The 24102-nt window shown below is 40.8% G+C and overlaps 1 protein-coding gene across 5 annotated transcripts in view; it reads right to left on the bottom strand.

Moving 5' to 3' along the window:
* Positions 1–22789, bottom strand: part of fgf14 (fibroblast growth factor 14) — a 101945-nt gene extending 79156 nt beyond the window's left edge. For 2 of the 5 annotated variants that reach the window (XM_040147687.1, XM_040147685.1), the window contains exon 1: positions 5428–5668. In XM_040147687.1, the coding sequence (XP_040003621.1) occupies positions 5428–5500 (73 nt within the window). In that variant the 5' untranslated portion in view covers positions 5501–5668. Of the gene's footprint in view, positions 1–5427; positions 5669–19910; positions 20050–21899 lie in introns of those variants that run through there. The other 3 variants (XM_040147683.1, XM_040147682.1, XM_040147686.1) reach the window with 3 other exon arrangements.
* Between the last annotated feature and the right edge of the window lie 1313 nt (positions 22790–24102).

Consider the following 24102-nt stretch of genomic DNA (forward strand, 5'->3'; position numbering starts at 1 on the left):
TGGTTAGTGAGAAATGCATGCACCCCTCTGATGTTTCAACTTTCTTTGTCAATGTCAACAGAATCTAGAGTTACTGTGGAGATATTAGGAGACCTTTTTCTTGCTGCCATACTGAGTTGGAGGGCACCGGGAGGACATTTGGGCCCCATCAACAAGACTTTGGCATGCAAAAGACCAGTCCTCCTCAGTCTGAAAGGATCAGATTTTACTGACGGGTCATTTCGGAGCAGGTCGAGGGGAGCCAATGTTGCCCTTGCAGGGAAAAGCGATACAGCAGAGGAGGAGAAAAAGGAAATAAAGTGCACCACAAACAGATAAAAAAGAGATAAGGACCCCACCTCAGAGGCTGCAGAGGATTGCTGGCCTAAAAAGGCAAAGAAACATTTCAAGGTAGCATACAAATACTCAATGCTACAGTCAACTTCAAATACGTAAAATATCAGAGCTTACACACAGGAAACTAGAGAAAGTTAGTTTGATGGTTGACTTCATATACAGTGTGTCTATGTCTGTTGACGTTTCACCAAGTAAAAACAAAGTATGTAGCCATTACATGGCATAAACCAAGCGTGTAGACAGCCAACAGCCCTGATCTTTTAGGTTTTATAGCAACAGAAAGACAAGTGAACAATAAACATGCTGAAAGCCCTGGGGAGACAGATACAGCAGTCAGATCAATCAATCATCGGAGTTGGTTAGAAAAAATAAGATGCCAGTAAAGCGTACCAGTACAAAAAACAAGTACAAATCACATTAAAGCCAAAGAATACACTCAGTGTGACAAGAAAAACTGAAAGTTCAATAAAACTCATGGTGCGAAAACCAAATTATCTGGATCACGTTTCCATATAACTGCATTAATTATCACCCTTTCACACAGAAAACCCACAGATGACATGCTCAACTGAACACACATTCAACCTAGGTTTGACCCATTCATGAGACTGCTGCCACAGGTTAATCCCTCTGCGTCAACATTTAGAGACTTGAGTGTGCACTGTAGATCCCTACATCTCACAATTACATAAAACTACATGACATTTGTAATAAATTAAGATAAGTTTCACTTTAGTTTCTCTCTCACACTCCCTTGTTTTCTAATGACTTCTGTGTCTTTATCTTGCATTTTACCATTAGAGATATAGCTCAACATTTTAAGATATACACCTATTTTTTGGAAAACCGATATATACCTTTGCATTAAGAGAGGAGCTTGAACCAGGATGTCTTTATGCTCTTAGCCCAGTATAAAGACTGGACACTGGGGGAAACAGCTAGACTAGCTCTCTCCTCAGTGAAAAACTATGCCTACTGACTAACATCTCAGTATTGTGTTTGTGTATTGCATGCACAAACAGAAATGAAAAACAACAATTTGTACATCCAAAGGGAGTTAATTGGTGTAACAATCATTGTGTTTACATGCACTTAAGTAAGTGGGTTAAAGACTGCTTTCTACAGTAAGCCGATTTCTTAAACGTAATTTAAACAAGCAGGTGGGCGGGGGGTGAAAAGCCAGCTGTCAGATGGGGGGGAGACACGATATCTTTAAATACTGAGACAGTGCACTGTTCCAGTCTTCTGAAGACATTCGTAGTGTTGCATTTTGTTATTCAAATGAAGAGTGACAGAAATTGAGAGAGAGAGAGAGAGAGACAGACAGACAAACAGACAGAGACAGAGAGAGAGACAGACAGACAGACAGAGAGAGAGAGAGAGACAGACAAAGAGACAGAGAGAGAGAGAGACAGACAAACAGACAGAGAGAGACAGAGAGAGAGACAGAGAGAGAGTTCAAACCCTAGTTCCTTTCTCAGTTTCTCAGTTTCTCCTTTGCCATTTTCAGATGGTGACAGAAATGGTCAGAACTGCTGTGGACCGGCATTCAACCCTGGTTAGGATAAAGTTTAGCATGTTGACCCATTCAGATCAACTACAAACATAAATTAAACCCACGTTGGTGAGTCGATATGAAAGGAGTAACAATAACATATGACAATACGGTGCCATGTGATACAAAGCAAAGTACTGTCAAGCAATTATTATCTTGAGCACAGAGTATTTGTCAGTGCTGAGAACTTCAAGAAACCATCCAATGGCAACTTTAATTTACCAGCAGAGCAATTCCTATTCGGTGTCATTTCACGACTAATCACTTCTTTCCACAGTGTATCCATCACTTTTTTACGCCATGAACAGCACACAGGTGATGGCAGCTTTTGCCCTCAACTGTATTAGCAGTAGGGTTTAACACCAGTTTTACACCAACACAAAGGGCAATGACCTCTGTGAGCTGTGAGGATACTCTGATAAAAAAAAAAATGTAGTCTTTGCTTCACTGATCGTTACAAAGACTTCTGTTTTTGTCAGTCTATCGTGATTCTGAGGAGAAGCAGGAGAAAGTCACTCTTCACCTTTCCTCTCTCATTTACCTCCAAAAGAAAGCTGCCTCCTCTGTCTCTACTGGGAAAATTAAACACTTACCTCTTACCCCTCCACCTGCCTCTGTTTCTAGATTTAACACTCTTAATATGCACAGTAAGGGTAACGTAGTCACTGTTATTTTTCACTTAAAGCAATAGTTAACTTACAATAATGTCGTTACTCTTTCATCTCAATTTACTGTCCTTGGATTATACTTTATTCAATGAATAAAATATTCAATATGAGGAAACTTTATCTCACAAAGCAGTACATCTAGTGTAGAATTTTATAGTATTCCCCACTGTGAGTGCTTGAATGGTTGCTTCCCCTATTGATCTCTTGGAAAGAGTGAGGAGCTTGTATCACAAAGATGAATAGGAGGAGGAGGTCAGACAATTAGGTCAGAACTCTAATGTTATAATCTGTTTCCCCTCAGTACTTAGGTGATTCTGAAAAAGGCCACAAGGTAGTCACTACTTCCAGTGAGTATAAGGAGAAAAGCTACGAGGGGTGGATGGTTTGGATTTTTTTTCTCTGCTCCTCTGTTACGCCTTAAACGTTCCAACAACAGATATGCATATGCTCAGTGGAATGGTAAACCGGTAAATATATTAACCACCTCCAACAACAGTGGGAAAATATTTGGATGGTTCAGTTTCTTCAGAGTTTCAAAAAAATGAACAAATCACATGTGACATGATGACACAGATTTGTTGTCCCTTACCATTTAAAAAGTTATGTAGAGACACTATTTGCTGCAGCTTACATTAAATGTGGTTATCTGAGGCAAACACATCTCCAAAAATGCTTCATGTAATAAAATGTGAAGACAGAGACTCAAAGTGAGAAGTAAGTGTTGTGTATTTGTGCTCTGGTGGGTTTTTATAATCCATTTTTCACCAACATTTTGTATTATTCATTTGCATTTTTTAAATATTTGAAATAATAATGATAAATTCTCTTTAAACAACCAGCCCCCCTGTATTTAACTGCAGGCTTCTTCAGATTTTTGCTGCAAAGCCTTATTGTCCTTCCTTTCTCTGATATTTTTAAAAAATTGATACAACTGTTCAGTCACAAACAGGTCGAACTGGTTATGAATCATGAATTTGTCATGTAACACAATCTAAAAATACTTTGCTAATAAGATCCTTTGATGGAGCAGGTAAGCTAAGATCTGAGAGTTTGTCAGAGAGTATAATTACTCAAAAAGGGATTTCAATCTTACTGAGCTTCAGGGGTTTCGGTTATTGCCTGAGCGAGCTACTGTGAAACACCTTGGCCAGCCCTTCTCTCTCTCTCTCACTGTGCTGTACATACGGTCTTATAACACACTCCCACATTCACACTGAAAAACCGTCCTCACGCAAGGGGGTTGCTACAGGCTCAGTAACCATCATTAAAACACAGTGTAAACCCATAATGGTGCACCGGAGAGAAACATCCATTACACATCCACAAAAGCATTTACTTGGAAAATGCCGTAGAACTCAAATTCCAATTTATGAACACAAAACCACAACATTCCATCTCCTATTTGTTTACAGACATAAATGATGTTCTCCTATAGTGAAAAATGTTTCGAGGTTATCTGGTTTATTTGTGGTTGTTTTTTTTAGTTATATATACAGTGCAGTTCAGATGTGTTTACAGTGTGCTCACTCTTTGTCGTCATTTAGGTTTCCTTAGAAAAAAAGGATAGTTCGTGTATCAATTCTCCACCACTGACTCCTTTTTTTAGCATGTGAAAATCCAGTCTGAACTATTTTTACACCTGCTATTGTCAGGTGGAGAAATTCCAATGCAAAACGGACCATCACAAATTGCAAGACCTTAGTAAAACCAGGGGAAGGCACAACCAGCCTCCATTACCCCTTATTTTCACGATCCTCTCTAAAATGCATATACAATAGGGAAAATGGCGCATCTAGCAGAAACTAGCACAAATGACACACAAACAGGGATATTACATTTGTAGTCCAGTGGTCAAACCTATAGATACTAAACCATCTTGACCATTTGTCTGACTTTTTCCTATTTCTTTACTCTCCTCAGCTTCCTCAATACTTGCTTTACTTACTTTTTCTCCACATCTCATCTGGTGATTCTCTCTTTTAAAAACAGTATACTTTTATTTGTTAATACTGGTTTTCAGCTGTTATATAACTCCTCTACCACTAACTGGGAGGAGAGGTAGCTATTGAGAACGTCACAAAAGATGACCATGATGTTTGGCCTTGGAGCCTGTGGAAAAAAGAGCAGGTCTGCAAAACAGACTCCTTTATTAGCCATTGTCAAAGCGCAATTCTTATATCACATGTTAGGTAAGGTGTTGAGGCGTAACTGCAGACTAACTTGCCGTTAGCTGTGTAGGTCTGTAGGTCTGACTGTAACTTGTGCCTATCTCAGAGAAAAGAAGAGAAGAGAAGACTTGGTGTTTGGTGTCACTATAGATCCACAGCCACGCATCAATCTACTTGGATTCCTATTTTGGCCTTGAAAAAGATTCATATTTTATTCAGAACAAATAATACGAAATAAACTCCAGAAGCATTGCATACATAATAAAATTACTTCCTCCTCTTTGGCATGCTGCTGCATAAAAAATAATTGGGAGAGTGAACCGCACACAGACACGTAAACATGCTCACACACACACGCACGCATTACAAAGTGTGACCTTCAGGTTTGATCATCTGCAATGCAGTGATTAGTTTTATTGGTGTGGAAGCAGGCTGCATTGATAGGACCTTTCCCCTGCTCATGTGGAGTTCACATCAACTCCATGTGCTTCTTTTATATGTTGTAGACTGTTCATGCAATTATACTCAGACTGTGAATCAATGATCTGATCTCCTTAAAAAAATATTTCCCGTGTTTAACCTGTCTACTGCCATGACAAGTAGCTTAATAGAATTTTAGAAAAGACAACGAGGATAATTATTGTGCACTTATGCTAAGACTCTTATCCAATAGCTCACCAAGCTCTCTTCTGGGACTCACCATGCTGTCCTACAGCCTTTAACGCCATGCGTACCCGCCGCTCCACAATCTTGGCAAAAGATGTTGCCTCCATATTTGGCTGCAAAAGTGTATCTTGGATCTAGCTTGCTTTTTCTCAGTTCTTAAACAATTGATTTAACAGAATTTAGAATACGTATATCCTTTCCACAGCAGCTCAGGTTTTCACACCCCTGACAATTTCCCACAGAGCTTGACACCACCTTTTAACCTGATGGTACAAGCATGGCCACCTTCTCACCCATATACACACACGCATACCTTGCCTGTCACCCACTTGAAAAGACCCCGCCACCATCTCCCCACCAGAACCTTCCAACATGCAGATAACTATATCCCACAGATAGCACTCACACTTTCTCAGCTGGCTGGAGGTAACCTACCAGAAATGTCAAGTGCGGTCATGTCATGACTAAATGGTGTTGGTGAAATGGCAACTTATAAACTGCCGGTATGGCATGCGACAGCAAGTGAGACTGTGCAAGGCATCGAGTCCCCAAACAAAAAGGTCTCTAAAAAAATATTGTGCGGCTGGTGACTTTAGCTACAAGCTGTTTGTAGAGACGTGCATCAGCTTCCCCACTCTGTCCCCTGGTGCTGTATCTGTCTGGTCTCTGACACACTGTACCTGAGTGCTTCACCGTCTCTAGCCTAGTGTGCATAACAGAAAACAGGTGGCATTTCTGCACAGATAGCCAAGCACTCACCACCACAAACAGGTTACTTAGTCACTGCCCATCCCATCATTTCTCCCTCTCTCTCGCTCTTTCCATCACTCTCTGTCTGAATAAAGGACAACTGCCACAGGCAGACCAGCCTAAAACTGTGGGATATGAACTTCTAGACTGGGATGTGCAAGAGGTGAAAACAAGAACGAAAATAAGAACTTCCAAAAGGTCATCAAAAAAAATGTTGACAAAGCGGTGTAACTGCCCAAGAAAAAAAAAAAAAAGAAAAGGAAGGCAACAAAGTGCTCGGCTTGGCGGGTGTGATGAATGAGACAGAAGCTCTGGCTACTGCCTTTTTTTTATTTTTTTTTTTTTTACAGCAAAACTGTCTGGAAGTGTTCCACTGCTCCCAAACAATGTACACAAAAATGAATGCATACAGCACACGAGCGCGCGAGAGAGAGAGAGAGAAAGAGAGAGAGAGAGAAGATAGAGGCAGCAGCAGCACAATACTGCCTGCTGCACTGCAGCAAAAATCTACACAGCATACCGTAGCCACCACACAACCTCCAGAACTGCACAGAACAGACCCCTGTACCGAGGGAGGTGAGGGGTGACAGCGACAGACTAAGGTAGACGACACGCACGTGTGTGAAACTCGGAAACACAAGAAGATTTAATGACAGAAGAGAAAGCAAAACGTTACTTTTTTTAATATGTCCCTTTTCTAAAAATATTCAACAAATACCATGAATCATTTAGAATTAGATCAGTTTCCGCCTTTTAATCTGGATTAAAAAAGAGCAATACAATTCTATGGACACCTGTAAACCGGTGAGCCCAGCTCTTACTGTTAAAAAGCTCTGTGTTGACAAGAAGATGGAGAGAATGCCCCTCAAACATGAGGATCAGCTACTGTGAGGGTGGCATTCAAAGCGAAAAGAGAAGGAAAAAAATCCAAAGGGGTGCATTTAGGGTGATGAGGGGTTGTTTCAGGCACTAGTGAGACAATTAAATGAGATCCATAAAGTCCTGTTTCAGTAATGGATCCATCAGTTTGAAGGCTTATCTGATGCCAAAACACAGAACAGTGGTTTATGATATTATGAGGAAGGATTTTACTGGATCTTAGAATGATTGTGTGGTAAACAGAACAAATATGCCATTACAGAGTTACAAATCTACCACTGATGTGTGCTTGAGAATATTGGATTGGCCATCACAGCACTGTGCCAGATGATGTTGCACTGTGGATTGGAAAAAGTTGAGCCAGGTTCAGTATTTTTTGCCAGAAAACCATCCAGCCCTCTGCACCCCTGTTGCATCAACAGTCTGGTCCCATTCAAATGAATGAGAGGGCCCCCCCCCCACCACACATGGTTAAAGTAGGGTCTGAATGCAATACCGCAGTACCCGAACACACACTGAACACTGCACAGCCTCCGCAGAGACTTCACACTGAACCAACAAAATGAGAGCCAAAGAAAACGAAAAGTACATCAACTTTTGGACATCTATCACAAAAAGTCAAAGTGAACTTCAGAGCAGTTTAGCACTGCACAGCCAATGCCAAATGGCATATTATCTGGGCACCATGAGTGGCGAGAAACACAGAAACCGACAGATTGAGTGACCACAACCTGGCCATCCAGACAAACCTGGCAACCCTGACAAAACAGAATCCGTTCTGCCAACGACAAGAAGCAGAGACAAAGCAACACAGCAACACTGCAGCCTGAATAGAGAAATAAGGAACCACATTCTCTACCAATATAAAACTTAAATACCAAAAACTCAACAGACTCCTAAACCAAAACAAAATTCAATATTTAAGAAAAAAAAACAAAACAAAAAACAAAAGAGCCATGGAAGCTGCAAATGTTATATATCAGGACAGGTCACATCCTGAGAGAAAACCAGCAGAACAACAGATTAAACTATACCGAGCTCCTTCAAAACTCCACCTTGTCTTTTTATATATTTTCTTATATGGTTCTCACCATTTAAGACCATAAACTTTTCTCCCCCTTCATTACTGTAATACTGTGTAGTAATGTGCAAATCAGTTGCTGTTGTTTTTACATTTTGAATTAGCACTGCATAGACAATAGCAAATGGTAGGTTATCTAGGCACCACGAGTGGCGAGTAACACAGAAACAGAAACATTGTAAGCGTTAAACAACATGCCTTGGCAATACTGTAGCTTATCAAGGTTAGTGTATATAAGCAAATTTGAATTTGAGAAAAAGAGAGACAGAAAGAGAGAGTGAGTGAGAGAAAGAAAGAAAAAGAGAGCGCATCCTGCTCAGCTTATTCCATCAGCAGGGAGCACAGTCAGATGATGGACAACGATAATAAATGAGCTACAGGCCAACAGTGAGTCATGAAATCAAATCAGCAGTCAATCATAATCAAATCACTGAAATGTACTTCCAGCGCAGGAAAGAAGCAGACCCAGCTGACCTCGCTCTGTGTTTCCCTCCAACAGTCCTTATTGCTCTTAAAAAAAAAATTTAAAAAAAGTACAGTAAAAACAGTAGAGCAGCAAGCCATCACTTTAGCAGTGTGCCTCTGGCTGTATGATTTGTAGTAATTCGTACTGGGGCTCAATAACAAACACTAACACACACACCCCAGTATGTCCAGCCTGGTGTGCTTGACAAAGGTTAGAGATGCTACATTCTTGTCAGCAGAGCCACAGGGACCATGACCCAGCCTTCCCGCCGTATAGCATCAGCAACATGGTAATGCAGCTGCATCATTTCCCACTCCTAGATGATGGCCTGGAAACAATATTACTAAGAATACATGGACTCACTCAGCCCTCTGTTAGCCTTTTAACCCTTCAGCTGCTGGCTCTCAGAACAAAGTCCTACTTTAACAGCAGGTAAAATATCAACAGGCTCTATTAGCATATTGCTAAAAAAGGTGCAGCCAAATCTTTTTGTCTGTACCAAAATTACAATATTGAAAACAAATGATTTCCATGAATGTTGGTTTCTTATTATACCTTGTCGTGTTTTGCCATTATTTGGTTCCTATAATCCACTTCAGTGGTTTGTCAGCAGCCTTTTCTACAGTACGCATTTACTTTCTCTTGGATTTATTTCATCTCATCTGCATCAGTATTTTTTCCACTTCTCTTATTTTGTATCTCCATAAAGCCTGGTCAGGCATGAAACTTTGCCGACTTTCCTTGTCCTCTGTACCTACTGTGCATCATGCTTTCAGAATCGGGTAGACTGCTTATGATTGCATCCTCAAAGAGAATAATTCAGGACCAATTTGAAATACTTTTTTGTCACTTGACTGAGTATTATCTTCAGATTTAAGGAGGTTACAATGGAATGACTTGTGTAGCAAGCATTATGTCTGCTCGTTCCCATCTACACAACAAAAACTTTAAAATCAAAGGGTAACTATTCTAGAATTTTGTTAATATTAGGATTTAGATTTTCTTTTATTTTTAGATTTGAGGTTCAAAGTCAGACACACTCTGGGATGCCTTTTTCCCGTTTTTGCATGCAGTTTGAACATATTACACGTTCTTTTCTCACACAAAGTTTTAAACAAAGACAAATGGCTTGTCTAACCAAAAACACTGAAATTTACATAAACATAAGATCATAAATTTCACAATTCCATAAATATTCTGACTTACTCAGTGTTTGCATACACATACATTAACAGTGCACAGCCGATAAGAATATGTATCTTAGCAAAAATAGGTTCAGCTATAATGCAACTGTTTACAATTTATTTTATTTATGTTAAGGGATTTGTTAAGAAACATGTATTCTGTCTATTAACATTATGGATAAAATTCAATGTCACTTAGTGGGTTTTTTTCCATTATTCAACAGAAAGAGAGAGAAATCCCGTTTTTTAATATCATAATTAGCGTGATAACATCTACTCTGAAAGAGTCACCCGTCAGTAAACTAAACTGACCTTTTTAAACTGTTTGTACTATATTCCTGGATAAAGATGCCTGCATCAGCTGCATATAAGAACAGTAGTGTACAGACAGATACCACTGTAACCATCTTAGATGACACTGCTTCTAGGAAGAAACGTTAGCATGTTACTCTTGACATGGCTCAAAATAAATTGCAGACTGCTACCCGGAGGGTTTTCCATTAATGTTTAGAACATCTGCAATTGTGTGATCATCTTTGAAGTTGAAGCTGATCCAGTAGAACTGCATCTACTACTGGAACTGTGCCATGGGCTTTGGTGAGCTACTGGTCATAGGAAACAAAACGGAAACAGCTTTAGATACACTTGTATTATGTTCAATTGTTCTTTTTTTCAGCGCAAGAATAAATCAATGTGACTGCATTACAGTAATACACATCTCTCTGTAAGTTATACAACCACAACATTCCTTTGGGTTGGATCCAGATCTGGGATAACACTGGAGTGACGAGGAGGGGGAGGGAAGGACAGGAGAGGACTATAGCCTACATACAGTGAGTACTGAAATAAAAGCAAAGAACCACAAAAAAAAAATGTGCAAGAGAGTGTATGTATTACAGACGGTTTTAGAAAATAGGGAGATAGTTAATAGATAATGGCAGTCCAGAAACAAAGTCAAGCATCGGTGTCAAGGTTCTGAGGTTTGGCTTTTTATAGTGAATACACTGCTACTGATAATGGTAAAAGACATATCATTAAAATAATAGCATATTTCATTCCTTTTTGTTGTTGTTGTTGTTAGGAGAAAACAAAAAAAAATGCTTGTTTAAATCCTCACTGTTAAAAAAACAAAAACAAAACACAGTTTCAGCAAACCTTTTCATATGGACACAATGTCACAACTATTTCCCCTTGAATACACTATTGTACCAGTGCTCAGAGTTAACCATTCATTACTTTTTTGATGCTCTGTCCTACAGACTTTCCAAAGAAACTCTATGTCTCTACCAGGAAACAATATAAAGAGCTGTAGTAAAACTGCTCCTGGCTCTGTTACAGAAGTAAGAAAGTCTCAGTCAAAATCCTATTGACATTTGTAGCTACACTAATAACTAAAAATCCAGCCCTGGAACAGAGCCTTCATATGACTAGATAAGGATGGTAGTTTTTTTTTTTTTAATTATCAAATATGATTATTTATTTATTAGTTTATTTCCCATAAACCCCAGGCGTTCACAGTTGAAACCTAAATATCACATTAGTTCAACCATATCTGTAGCTGGACATTGAAGACTGAAAGCTTTAGAAGTTTCTAGAGAGCAGAGAACAAAAGTAAAAAGTTTAAAACATGACTTTAAATGAGAGCGTTGGTGAGTTTTATGGATATGGATTGAACCAAATTACAATGATGTATTCTCGCTGTCATGCACACTGTTTTTCATGAGAGCTGTTTTTTCTTGGTTTTTTTTTGTTCTCCCAAAGTAATCCTTTTTTAACTTTATTCAAACCACAAATGTTTCAGTTTCTTAAGATAACTGCTGTTATGGATTGTGATTTGTCTTGGAGTATGGAAGAGAAAGCTGAAGTCACATCTGGGCTATCCTCTGTTCTACTAGCCTTTGTAAGTTAATGTAACTTAATGCAATCTCTCATTCAGCATTTCTCTCATCAGTGTTTCTGGAAAAAAAGGAAGCATGCTATGGACTTTGTCGAGCCGTCAAGTTTAACCCATGGTGGTCTAGGATTTATGGGAATTTTTTTTTTATTAAAGGCCACTAAAAAGAGAAATTTTGATTAAAACAATGATATTATTATTTTTTTCTTTAAACTACCATCCTCATCTACATATGTGTAGTGAACCACTCAACATACTGTTGAGTGAGGCTCTGCTCTAAGGCTTGATTTCTACTCATTTACCGTAAATGTCAATGGGATTCTCTATGACTATTAAGGGCACTGATCTGCTAATGTCACAATATCGGCCTTTGGAATGAATCACTTCTGGTTTCTATCAAAAATCAACAAAACATAAGGATGTGCTAACATTGTCACATTCAACAAAAGATACCTATATAACAGGTATCAAAACACAAGGCTGAGCTTTAAAAGTACTCTCTATATTACGGCAGCAACACATGGCACATTGGTTGCAGTGGCATCAAATAAGCGCTGATTTTTTACATGTTAAACATATTACCTGTAGTTGACAATGTTGACTACATTATATTGGACTGTCACGGTAATCTTTTCAAACTCTGAACTATGAGACAAAAGCCTTTCACACACACACTCAAAATGATTTTATCCACTTTCACATGGTTAACATCAATTGTACACATTTCTGACACCTCACAATGCATTTTTAGGCAATGATGTTGAACTTCAAGAGGCACATGTATCTGCCAACTCTGCTGTACGAGTGTCCGAAGTACTGGTAGAGTAAATAAATAATGTCATAGCCTAACTGCATTATTCTCTCTTGCTCTTCATCTCTCTTTCTCATCACTTTGTAACTGTATTGTGAATGAGAGCACAGTGCATCAGCCCAGCACAAGGAGCCCAGCAGCTCCAGGAAAGGGGGGGGGGGGGATTTCACAGTAGCTTCAAAGCAGCCATCATGTGTCCAACCCTCTGGTATCCGTTAAGATATATCATATGTTAGAGAGAACCTGTTTACAGTTGTGTTACACCCCTGCTCATGACACAACGCTACACCTTCACTCACAGAAGTGAGGGACATGTCACACAGCTCCTAATATGAAGGGCAGAGGATGATCCAAATTACAAGAAGAGTTATGGAGCCTCCATAAGACACAGGGCAGAAAACCAAGCCGCAAAGAGCACAGGCTATACTATCCTGCTGTGGTGACTATTTTGAGATGCACCTCAATTTCCCAGTGTTCCAGGAAATAATTAGAGCTATCAGAACTGTGCATGCCCTCGGTAAATCCAGTTATAAACTACTGAGCTCAGTGAAATTAGGAAGTCCTTGACATGTATCTGTTACACGGTAATTTAAAAAAGAGAAGTTTAAAAGCGCACCTGTGTCTTCAATTTTAAAAACAGGATTACTAACAAAAGTACTGGATGTTCAACAGTATTACCTGCAGGCTGATTAGTTTAGGGTTACATTGAATAAGTACAGTGATCAAGGCAATAAGTGGCCAGAAGACCTGTCTGCGTGTGTACGTATATGTATAAGATACTACTGTATATATCTTCATAAAAGACAGCACACATTTTTCCTCATTGAAGCAATTGATGGTTTGGTAAACCCCTACCCCGTGCAGTGATTTTCCAATCAGAGCTCATCAACCGTAACTGGGCAATGCAGGCATCAGTTTGAACGGAAGTGTCTTTTCAGGGCAAAAGTGAAAAGACTGGATTAAATAGTGTGTGCTTCCCCTTTTAATGTCAGCTGCAATCATTAGCATGTTGAACTGACTGAGCTTGATTACTATCTACAGTAGTATCCATGCATTACTACCAAAGCTACAGGCACATTACTGAACAAGCATTAGTTTGTGGGGTTAAAGGTTACATTTATTTAAAAAAAAAAAAAAAAAAAAAAAAAAACCCCAAAAAAAACCTAAAACTTCACAACTAGCACATCCACTGTGTAGTACCGAACCCAGTACCCAACCCTGTGACAACCAGTCCTAGTGGACAGGGAAATACTAGGACCCACTAGCTCTACACAGCACTGGAAACATTAAAAAGTCAGCAGAATTCAGAGCTTTAAACCAACACATTAAGCTAATGTTAGCTTAATTAGCTAGCAAGCTACAGCTGATAAAATCTGCCAGCTTTAGTTGTAATTTCAGCTGGCAAAGTCGAGGATTGCCAGATAGAAATAGGACCCCTGATTTTGTCCACCTCCGTCTGATATAAAGGAAAGGACTCGCTATTTGAAAAATGAATGAAAAAAAGAAAAGTGTAAAATCTGCAGTCTTTTCTTCTGCAGGCAAGAAGAAAAGACTGACAAGTGTAGCAACCATAAGAAGGTAGGGCATAACCAACAGTCAACTGGCCAATGAAATCGCCTAAGTAGAGCTCTGCAGTTTCAGTATAATATAGTACGGTCCTACAAATTTTGTTCAGTCATTTTACTGTATTTTTTTTCTGTATAGAGATAAGAAATTGATCTGTGTCACATTTAAGGATTATGGTGAACATCTCACTCATGGTCTAACTAGAAATTTCACTGACCTTAAATGACTCAGAAAAATTGAGGACAAGAAAGTTCATCAAACTGACAGTTGAGAAACAATTTATTACACTATCTGAAGTTGTTCCTTCAAATCTGACCGTATCCGTACCCAACCACAAATGGCCAATTTCACCCCTCTGTCAAACATAACTCAAAACAGACGCAGAAAAAAAGCTGCGAGAAAACCCTTTCTATAAAAACTGACGAAAGGGAAAAAGTTATTACCAGAGTTTTCTCAAGGTGACTGATTTGATTATACTTTGTTTATGTCATGTATACAGCCCTAATAAAAATTTTAAAAAATACACATGAAACACTTCCTCACAAAGCTGTCTAATTTTGCCAAATCAGCATCATTCACAGTAATCGTATTGTAATTCTCATTCAGCCACATAATGTTCCTCACAGCAGCCTTTCACACCACAGGTAGCAAACTGTATCTATGATTTAAATCACAAAAGCAATCAACTAATCGTCGCTCCTCACTTAAGTTCTACCTGCGGCTCATAATTTGCCTTTAACAGGGTTGCAACAAATATATCATTCACTGTACGTCATTCGAGATATTCAGTGTGTTTTATAAAACCTACTTATATAAAATTGATAGTACTGTTGTACACTATTAGTTTGAGCAAAATAGAAATGCCATGGTTTTAGCTTGAGCAGTTTCTATACATTTTGGGGAAAGGAAAGGTTCATTAGATGCTGCACCAAAGAAAGATATAACGTTTTAAAGTGGTTACCAGGGCTACCACAGTTTATGCAATATTATCTCTAATGTTTTCAATCTACTAGGTGCAAGTCACAGTAAAGGTAGCCTCCTTGCACCATTAGCTAGAAACAAAAATTTTATTATCTAATATGCAAGCTAATACTGACCCCCCGTGAGCTAACAGAAAATGAATCAGATTATTTAAGTTGGCTTTGAAGACCAGACAGATCAGGTTCGAAAAAAGCTCTCAAATGACAAATGTTGAGTCTTTGCTCTGCTAAGACTTACCAGTTTAGTTTGCATTCACTGTTTTATGTACTAAATGTTTAAACCTGCATTCGAAGAATTTTATGGCCACTTGGGGACAGCGGAAACAGGCTGTAAATGCAACACTGACATATTGTCACCTTTTAAGATGAAATGGCAAACTTGTTAGTTTCACCAACTAGTTGCTAACTTTTATCAGTCTGCTGTCTGGTGCTGAGCAGGTAGCACAGAGTGTCTTTTAGTATTTCTACGCTGAAAAACAGCTGCCTGCTGAGCCAAAAAAAACTCTCCACAGAGCTGACAGCAACTGCAGAGTCCGGTGATCTGTGGCTTTGTCGCTACGAGCAACACTTTGACATACATTTGATGCGTTAGTAATATAAAAATATTGATTATAGCAGCTTTAAATCCAAAAATACATTTTATAGTTCAGTGCTGAAAATGACAATAGAACATAATGGCAATGTTTGTGTGACGTGGCTCAGTAATGACTGTTACTTTACCTTTTAATTTTTGCAGGCACATCTACACTAATATGCGTCTAACAAATCATAAATGTTAAACATCACAGACAAAAAAAATTGTATCCATCCTTAAGAGAACTGATTCATTTCATGGCGTCTCCGCTTTAAATGAACTCACTCCACTAACGTGGAGGGAACTGAGAGCTGCTCCTTGCCCGGCCTGTAAGATCATCCACCTGTAGGTCCGGTGGCCAGAGTCACCCATTTGGGGCACCCAGCCAGGACTGCATGCCCCCCCTTTCCGGGGACGGAGACGTTAATCACTCTACCCTCATAAAGCCTAACTCTTTACCTCCCCTTGCCCCCTTTCACTTTCTGCCTCTATACTGTATACACACTGTAGATGTACTTGCCCTCTCATATGAGCTGATTCGTATCTAAACTTGATTGTCTACAGAGGGAAGTAAAATGGCAGCCAGGAACCTAAATCTCATCACCACTGCAGGTCATATTTCTCAAGAGCAGGACAGAGATATCCCAAATTAGTTCACCGTGGAAAATGAAGATGCCACTGCCATTATCATGACCAGAAAGATGAGATTGAAACCATTTTTCTTGTTGACCTGTGACAGACCCACTGCAGCAACATGCAACTTCATCCCTTTTTCCAAAGGATCTCAAAAGCAAAAGTCACACCATTTCTGAGTTTTTACACTGCCATGAGAAGAAAATCTGTCCTTGACAACCTCAAAGTATAGAATAATTTTCGCTTCATATTAATGGAGCACTTTTATCCTCTTTCTCTGTATTAAATTGCATTGTGAGGATGTGTGCACTGTCAGCTATTTTTAGAACGAAGAGGCTCACCAGTGAGACACATAGTATGAAGAAGTACTGTTTTAGAATGGTCCTCAATAAACGTGTGAGCTCCTGCTAAACTTGTTAACTGTAAAGCCTTTTTTTCTTTTTCTTTTTTTTTTTTTAAATCTTAGCTGTGATAATGCCAGGGCCTGCAAAACCCATGTGTATTCTCAAAAAAGCTACTGCAGTTTGGCCATTTACAAAATTACTGCAATGTTTCTGTATGAAACCTAGCAACATGCCACTGTGGTTGGAGAAGGATATTTTTAGCGAACCTCCAATTGTAGGAGTTCTTGTCTGAATCTTACCCATCCCCTTTAATTACACTAATGTTTCTTTGTTACCACAAATTAAACTAGCGTGGGTATGTTTCACAAATTTATCAATAATCTTTTAACTGTATAGAAAATCCTGGCCTCTTTTTTAAATTTTCAAACCAGCATGATTTTTTTGAAAAACCAGAATTTGTGATATGTGGCTCTTTCTCTGAGGTAAGAATTGCACGGTGAAAAGACACCGGCAGGAGAATCTGGTTATTAAAATGCACATGTAACTCCAGATTACACTGTGAAAGTCTCTGCTCAGCAAATGACAGTGCACAGTTAAAAGAGTATTTTACACTGATAGATTCCTATACGTGATAGTACAGCAAACAGCATCTTGACACACGAACATGCACCTTATCCAGGGGTCATTCAATATGCTGACACAAAGGCAGTCATTGTTCTTTACAAGGTATTAACAGCCTAGTCATGAACCTGCCAACTACAATTTATAGCCATATACCGGTAGACCATGTAAACACAACTCTTTTTTTTTTTTTTAAATGTTGCATGTCCAAATAAGTGCCCTCTGTTTATCTATGTCTGTACTTATTCACTGTTTTTTTATGATTTTAAATCATGTGAGACCCAATTTTACATCCATAGATTTATTTTTAATGGTTTATGTACCAATAATCAAAACATTTTAATTTTCAGAGTTTTCAGCATCAGTACAAGGTTATAGTCTTCCAATAGTCAGTATGGTTGACCGTTCCAGAGACATCTTAAATGGTGTTAAGTCAAGCTGGAGCTTAGGGTTACAGCTCCAGCATACCCATGGACCAAAGAAAAGCAATAGCAGTACAGTGCTGAAGCTTCAGTTCGGCCTCCTGGTTCTGTCACACACCATTGAGCTGAGTTTCCCCTGATACGCTATGAACCATCATCACGTGGATGCCTGGGTTTTCTGTGACCTGTACTGTCACTTAGCTGTCAATGAGCCGCTGCTGTGCTACTCTGAGGAAGCCACCTACTGCCTTCACACATCCACTGCTATTCTGCCCTTTCGGCAACGTGGCTGTTTGCCTTCCACATTTACAGCATTCAAGGCTTTACAAAACTACAAAGCCCAAGATATGTCAGTGGGTGCCAATCAAATGTCTGCCTTTATTACATATGGTGGATCAGGACATAACTTTCTCCTCCAACGTTTACCACCAAATGCCCTCATTAAACCACTGTCATTCATTGTAACTGTATGCACCATTCAATGACAATCTCAAAGTTTTACAGTGACAACTATGTGGTCATTTTCACAATCATGACGGCTACACAGGCTGCAGGGTGAAACGTACTGTATCGCCATCCATTCCACTCAGCTAGTTCATTATGTAATTGAGTTAATGAAATGTATTCACTCAAAGACATGTACCCAAGCTGAGACACAAGAGCGATCATTAAGGTTAGGTCAGCAATGCCAAATGTACCAGACCACCAACCCTAAGGACAAGCTACCACTGATGAAACAACTCGCTGGAAAACAGTGATGCAGCTGGAAGAATATTAACAGGTCACTGACTATAAAGGCTTAGGGAGACTTTATCTGAAGGCAATTTCGCAAAAGGGCTAATAGGGGACATGTAGTCTTAACATAATGGCAAACTGCCATGTATCCACCAGGAAAGTGAGTCATTCCACTGTGTGCTAAAACTTTGACCCAACATTTCACTTGCATCAAATTTTTAGCATGTCTTAGAGCTTTATCTTATCCTCAGCCTCATGAAGCAAAGTGACAGCGCCTAGAGTGTGGCTGACTCCAAAGAGAAGAGATGCTTTAATCCATCTAATGTCAGCACCGTGCAATACCCATTAAGCTACACAACAACATTGCATCCATTGCATCTACCTTCCACATACAACCATCTATTTCAAGAAATACTCCACACATATCTACTGTATTTGTAAATCAAACCAACTGACTAATGTACTACCACATAGTTTGAAACAAGAGAGTGAATATTTAATGCTTTACTTTGGTGACTTATCTTCCATGATGTTGAGAAAACACTGGAAGCTCACAAACATGTAGGTTACACATAATCACTTTAGACAAATTCTCCACACACATACAGTACATAGTAGATAGAAAATACCACAAATTCTTGCCCCTGCTTTGCCGCTTACGGTCAAATATTAACCCACACCAGGCTAAAAGCAAGTGCCATCTGCTGGAGGAGAGGGCTTTTATAGAATCAACACTCTACTTTTAACCTCTTCAGATGCACTGGTGATGCCCAGCAAGTAAGCCTAACTTTCTGAGTGTGAAAGGAGATACAGAAAACGATCACTGAATTATAAGACAGATGTTTAGAGTATGTTGACAAAGGCAGACAGTCTTATTGATACAGCCCGGTTGGCTTAGTCTCTCTGTGTTCTCTCAGTTATGTTGTGTTACTAAAAATACAGCCAAACGCTGGAGCCCTATATCTAGGCCTTTGCAGCTGAAGCCTAGCGAGCACCATACTGGAAACACCTGCCTCTGCTGACAGAGGGCCACAAAGAGGATTCTCCGTCCTACTACAACAAAGGTGTTAGAAAATCCTCTGAGGTTGTTTAAGGCACCTCTGTAGCTGAAACAAATCTGCTGTGTGATTTGTTTGACAGTGTAAGTTCAAAAAGTTAGCGGCTCTTAAGAAACAGTACAGCACCCCACTGACACAGTCTGCATCTTGGCCTACTTCATTTCCCAGTAAACTACGAGCTCTATCTGCTGCTTCAGCACAGAGCCTGACAATTGTGCCCACACTATCAGTTTATGATCATTCAATAATGAGTAAATGTGCGCTACTCTCAGTTTGAACTGCACGTGGGATCAAAATTTCAGAGACCTGAGAGTGCGCCTCACTTTTGATCAACTGGCTGCACGGTGTTGGGCGTGAGTTAGGGAGATGAGTGCTTCTCCACTGCTCAAGCTGAGCAGCTATCAGTCATTTGTCACCCCGGGGCCTACTCTTGCTTGGCCCCAAATTGTGCCTCCCCTGGATTAAGATAAACACAAGCCAAACTTTGAAGAAACTCAAACGTTGTGTGACAACACTTACCACTGGTTTTGGGGGATATTTCCGGATTCTTTAGAGTCCGTTAAACATCCGGAACAAAAGAATTTGCAGGCTGCTACACAGCAACTCTTTCCAAGTTGAGATGCTGCTCCTAACAAAGCTAACAAAGATGGCAGTCGGAAGTGACGTATCTCCTTCCTGTGACAAATGTGCGCGAAAGCCATTTGTATGAATTTATAAAATTACTTAAATTAAAATTAATAATTGACCTATAAATATTGTATAAACTGTTTATACATATGGATGAACCTGATAATAAATTAGTATTTTTTTTATTTTTTATTTTTTTTGCTGTCGTAAGCAAAGTAGTACCACTTGCTATCACGATGTTACGGTTTGTTTGCTAACAGTCAACGTTAAACGTCCAACATGGGACGCCAGTTTTGTCCTCTTTGTAGAGCAGCCTAGTCAATAGTTTGGTCCATGATGTTGGGAAGACTCTTGGAAGGATCTGTAAAACGTCTCCAAATTGATGGTAAGTGTTTTTCAAACGACCTGCGCGGTTTTTAACCGGAGTTTCATTCGCACTCGTCTTTGGGGGGGAAAAAAAGCTATTCGGCATTAGCAGTGTGAGCGCTGAGTTCCTCAGTGCAAAAATGGAAAAATGATGGTTGCTATGTGAAAGGCACGAAGTGGGCCAGCTGTGCTTCGACCGTCATCTTAAGTGTGCGCCAACACCGACCCGGGTCAACCTGCGCCGGCGAAACGCAATGGTATATAAATAGACCGTGTTTTCAGATGACAGTGGACCACGTTTTTGCCGTTGCTCCCGCAGTATCAGCGTGGCAAAAACAGTCCCGCTACGGCACGATGCTGATCTACTATACTGCAGCGGCGGCGTGGGGGAGCTGCACCGCCGCTGAGCACGTCGTCTTCAAACCCGCGACCCGAGGTAACAAGTAGCCCGCACTACATGCTGTTGTCCACCCGGGGCTTTACTTCCCTGCCTACAAACAGCCTGTTGAAATAAACATCAGGGGCCACGTTCATTTAGCTACGAAATTTGACTAGTAACTGTAGGTGTGATACCGAAGGCAGGGCTTTATGTGTTGCTTTTTGGCACAGAGAAAAAAACAAAAACAAAAAAAACAAAAACAAAAAAGTCCAGACTCTGAATCGAAAAGACGTCGACTGCTCAAGTGCAGGGTTTTGCATTAGTGCAGTGGAGCCCGGTTCCTTTTTCTACGTGTCCTGCTCGCACCTCCAGCTCTGCCCTGGCTTCTTCAACACGAGATCAACTCAAGTGCCCGTGTGAATGCGCGTTTCCCCCAGGCCCCGCATGATGTGAACCGGCCTGCAACTGCCGAGAGGCAGACACGGAGGAATAGTCTTGTCTCCTCCGGCCGGCCTGCCGTAAAAACCTAGCGAATGAGCCCGTTTAACCGAGAAGTGGTGTTGCAAGAGGGGGGGGGGGGTATGCTGCTGCAGTAAACCCGAGGATGGATTCATCTGGTGAGGGGGAAATCACGTTGGACAGAATAGCTGTGCGTGGATTTGATCCACTCAAATTACACCTAGCCCCTGCGCGCGTGTGTGTGTGTGTGTGTGTGTGTGTGTGTGTGTTTGTGTTTGTGTTTGGGTGTGTGTGTGTGTGTGTGTGTGTGTGTGTGTGTAAGAGAGAGAGAGAGAGCGCTATTTAAAAAGTTAGGAGATCACGGTGCCGTGGTGATGCAGGGGGTGGTGGGGGGGCTTTTTGTGTGTCTGTGCGCTGCGCGTCCCCAAAACCTGGGCTCGCCGATAGTAGCTGCACGGCATAAGTTGCCCCCCCTCCCAGCGCCACTGCACGTATCCACTCGCTGCATGAATACGATTGCAGATCTATCACCATTACAACAAACAAACGAATAACGCAGATCCCCACAGAGACACACACACACACACACACACACACACTCTGTCTCGCACACACTCGGGCACAACGCCGGTTCACGGCGACACGGAGGAGTAGGCATTTAATGGTGATGAGCTTACCACTTGGATTCTTGTTTTTCTTGAGACTCTTGCCACAAAGACACTGCAGCATATGCGTTCCTTTGCTGAAAATGTTCCAAAGAAACCACATTGATTTGGGCGAAGAGCAATCCAGTGGCTTAAACACCCAGATATAGATGAGATCCCTGCGGTTGCATAATAACACAATTGGATCAGTTCTCCAGGACACGGCGACCAACTGTATCATAGAAAAATAGGTATATCCAAGTCCTATGCGTTTTCATTCACGTGGCAAAATATTCAGTGTCTGTCAGACTTCGTAATAATGGTGTGCTTTCTTCTTCTGGCGTATAAAGAATGCCTCCTCAACTAGTCGATAATAGAAAATATACTCTATGAATTGCATGTGTCGCACCGGGAGGAGAGACGGGCCGCCAGTAAACAAACACAACTAACGTGAAAACAGTGGAACGCGGCGGATTTCCGAGGAGAAAACCATTGCCTATTAGTTCATCACTCTGAGGAGAGGAGGGTGGATCTGCACAGCATCAAAAGCCAAGGGAGGATGCATCCTATGCACGGACTGCTGCAATGATAGCCCCAGCAAAACACCACATTGCCGGATCAAGTCCAATGCGTTTTTCTCCTGTAAACCAGCTGGTTTGGCCGAGGTCAGATAACACCAACCTCAGTTTTCATCTCGGGTAGTCCCACACTGCAACGTTTCTGTCAAAGCCAGGCTTGGGTTCCTGGTGTGTGCGTGCGTGTGTGTGTGTCTGTGTGTGCGTGTGTGTGTGTGTCCGTGATTCCTGGAGTGTGCGTTTCTTCCCTTTGTGGGGTATTTTCCTCAAGCCGTTTCAGCACCACGCCACTGGCATCTCCAAAAGTACGGCGCGCCTGTATAAAAACATTTGCCCGAATATCCTTCAGCGTCGGACCTCTGGTAGAAATAGACAAGGAGGAGGGGTTAAATTGAAAGATTGGCTTTCCATTACGTAAACACGTGGTTTCTGCGCCGTCATATCAGTGATGCTCTCGGAAATTTTTATGATCCGACTGAGACTGTTGTCCCAAGCAGCCTCGGCTTGAAACCGTGGAAATGACTGTGTCTACCCTCGTAGACCCTGTAGATTCTCCGCATGTGTGCACCGCATGTCAAAGACTCCACGGTTACATCAGTCATCGTTATTCCATTTATTCCTCGCGTGTCGTCTCTTTGTTCTCAGTTCTTGTAAGTTGTTGCAGCCCCCGTGCGTCCGGGTGGGTGTCAATGGAGCAAATTGTGCAAAAAAAAAAAAAAAAAGAAAGCTCTAAAGTCACAGGTGTCGAGACTCAACTGCAGTAGGGCTGGTGGGGATGCTTGGGTGTACTCGCGTCAAGTCATGGAAGCCTTGCGGAAGCATGGCTGCAGAGTGCGAAGAAACCTATAGGGCACTGCAACAGATCGCTAGTACTTCAGCGAGCTGCAGAAACAAAAAATGTTAATACAGAAGAGTTCCGGATAGCAGCATAAAACATTCCATAAAACGATTTGGTCCACTGCTAAAAATATAGTAATGATAGGGCAACATTTTCAGAGCAAAAGTCAATGAAATAATTGACAAATCATTCAGATGTAATGTTGTATGTTTATGTTTCCTAGGTTTGTTTTGTTCCTTTATCCTTTAGGACAAGGGGGTGTTGCTCATGACGACTGTTTCCACTGTATGACTACTTTTCTCCGAGGATTAAAAGATTTTCCATCACAAACTGAGGGAGAAGAAGATATTATTTTCCCCTGATTATGCCTGCCCTCACCAGGCAGTGGTTATGGAAAGAGAATGTGTGTGTGTGTGTGTGTGTGTGTGTGTGTGTGTGTGTGTGTGTGTGTGTGTGTGTGCGTGTGTGTGTGTGTGTGTGTGTGTGTCAATAAGCAAAGTTCAGTTTTTCCACCAAAGAAATTTTTAAATTTGATTTGGCACCAGTGGTGCTTTTGCTGCTTGGTCTGTTGAATGTGTTTTCCATACTTTAGATTTAGTATTTAATCACTCTTAGATCTGTCAGCGTTACTCCCTCCCAGCACAAATGGCAGAAGTCAGTCTGTCTGCCAGTATTTGGAAGTGGACCCATTAGTTGCTCAGTATAGTGTTGACCCCACTCACAGGTGTTGGATACTGTTTGCCAGTGAGCCATCTTCGTTAAACTGCAATACAAGGAGATACAAATGACCGACATTATGGCCCCAGCAAGAGCGAATGACCTA

This window comes from Xiphias gladius, chromosome 16 (assembly GCF_016859285.1).
Source record: "Xiphias gladius isolate SHS-SW01 ecotype Sanya breed wild chromosome 16, ASM1685928v1, whole genome shotgun sequence".
In the NCBI taxonomy this organism is placed as follows: domain Eukaryota; kingdom Metazoa; phylum Chordata; class Actinopteri; order Istiophoriformes; family Xiphiidae; genus Xiphias; species Xiphias gladius.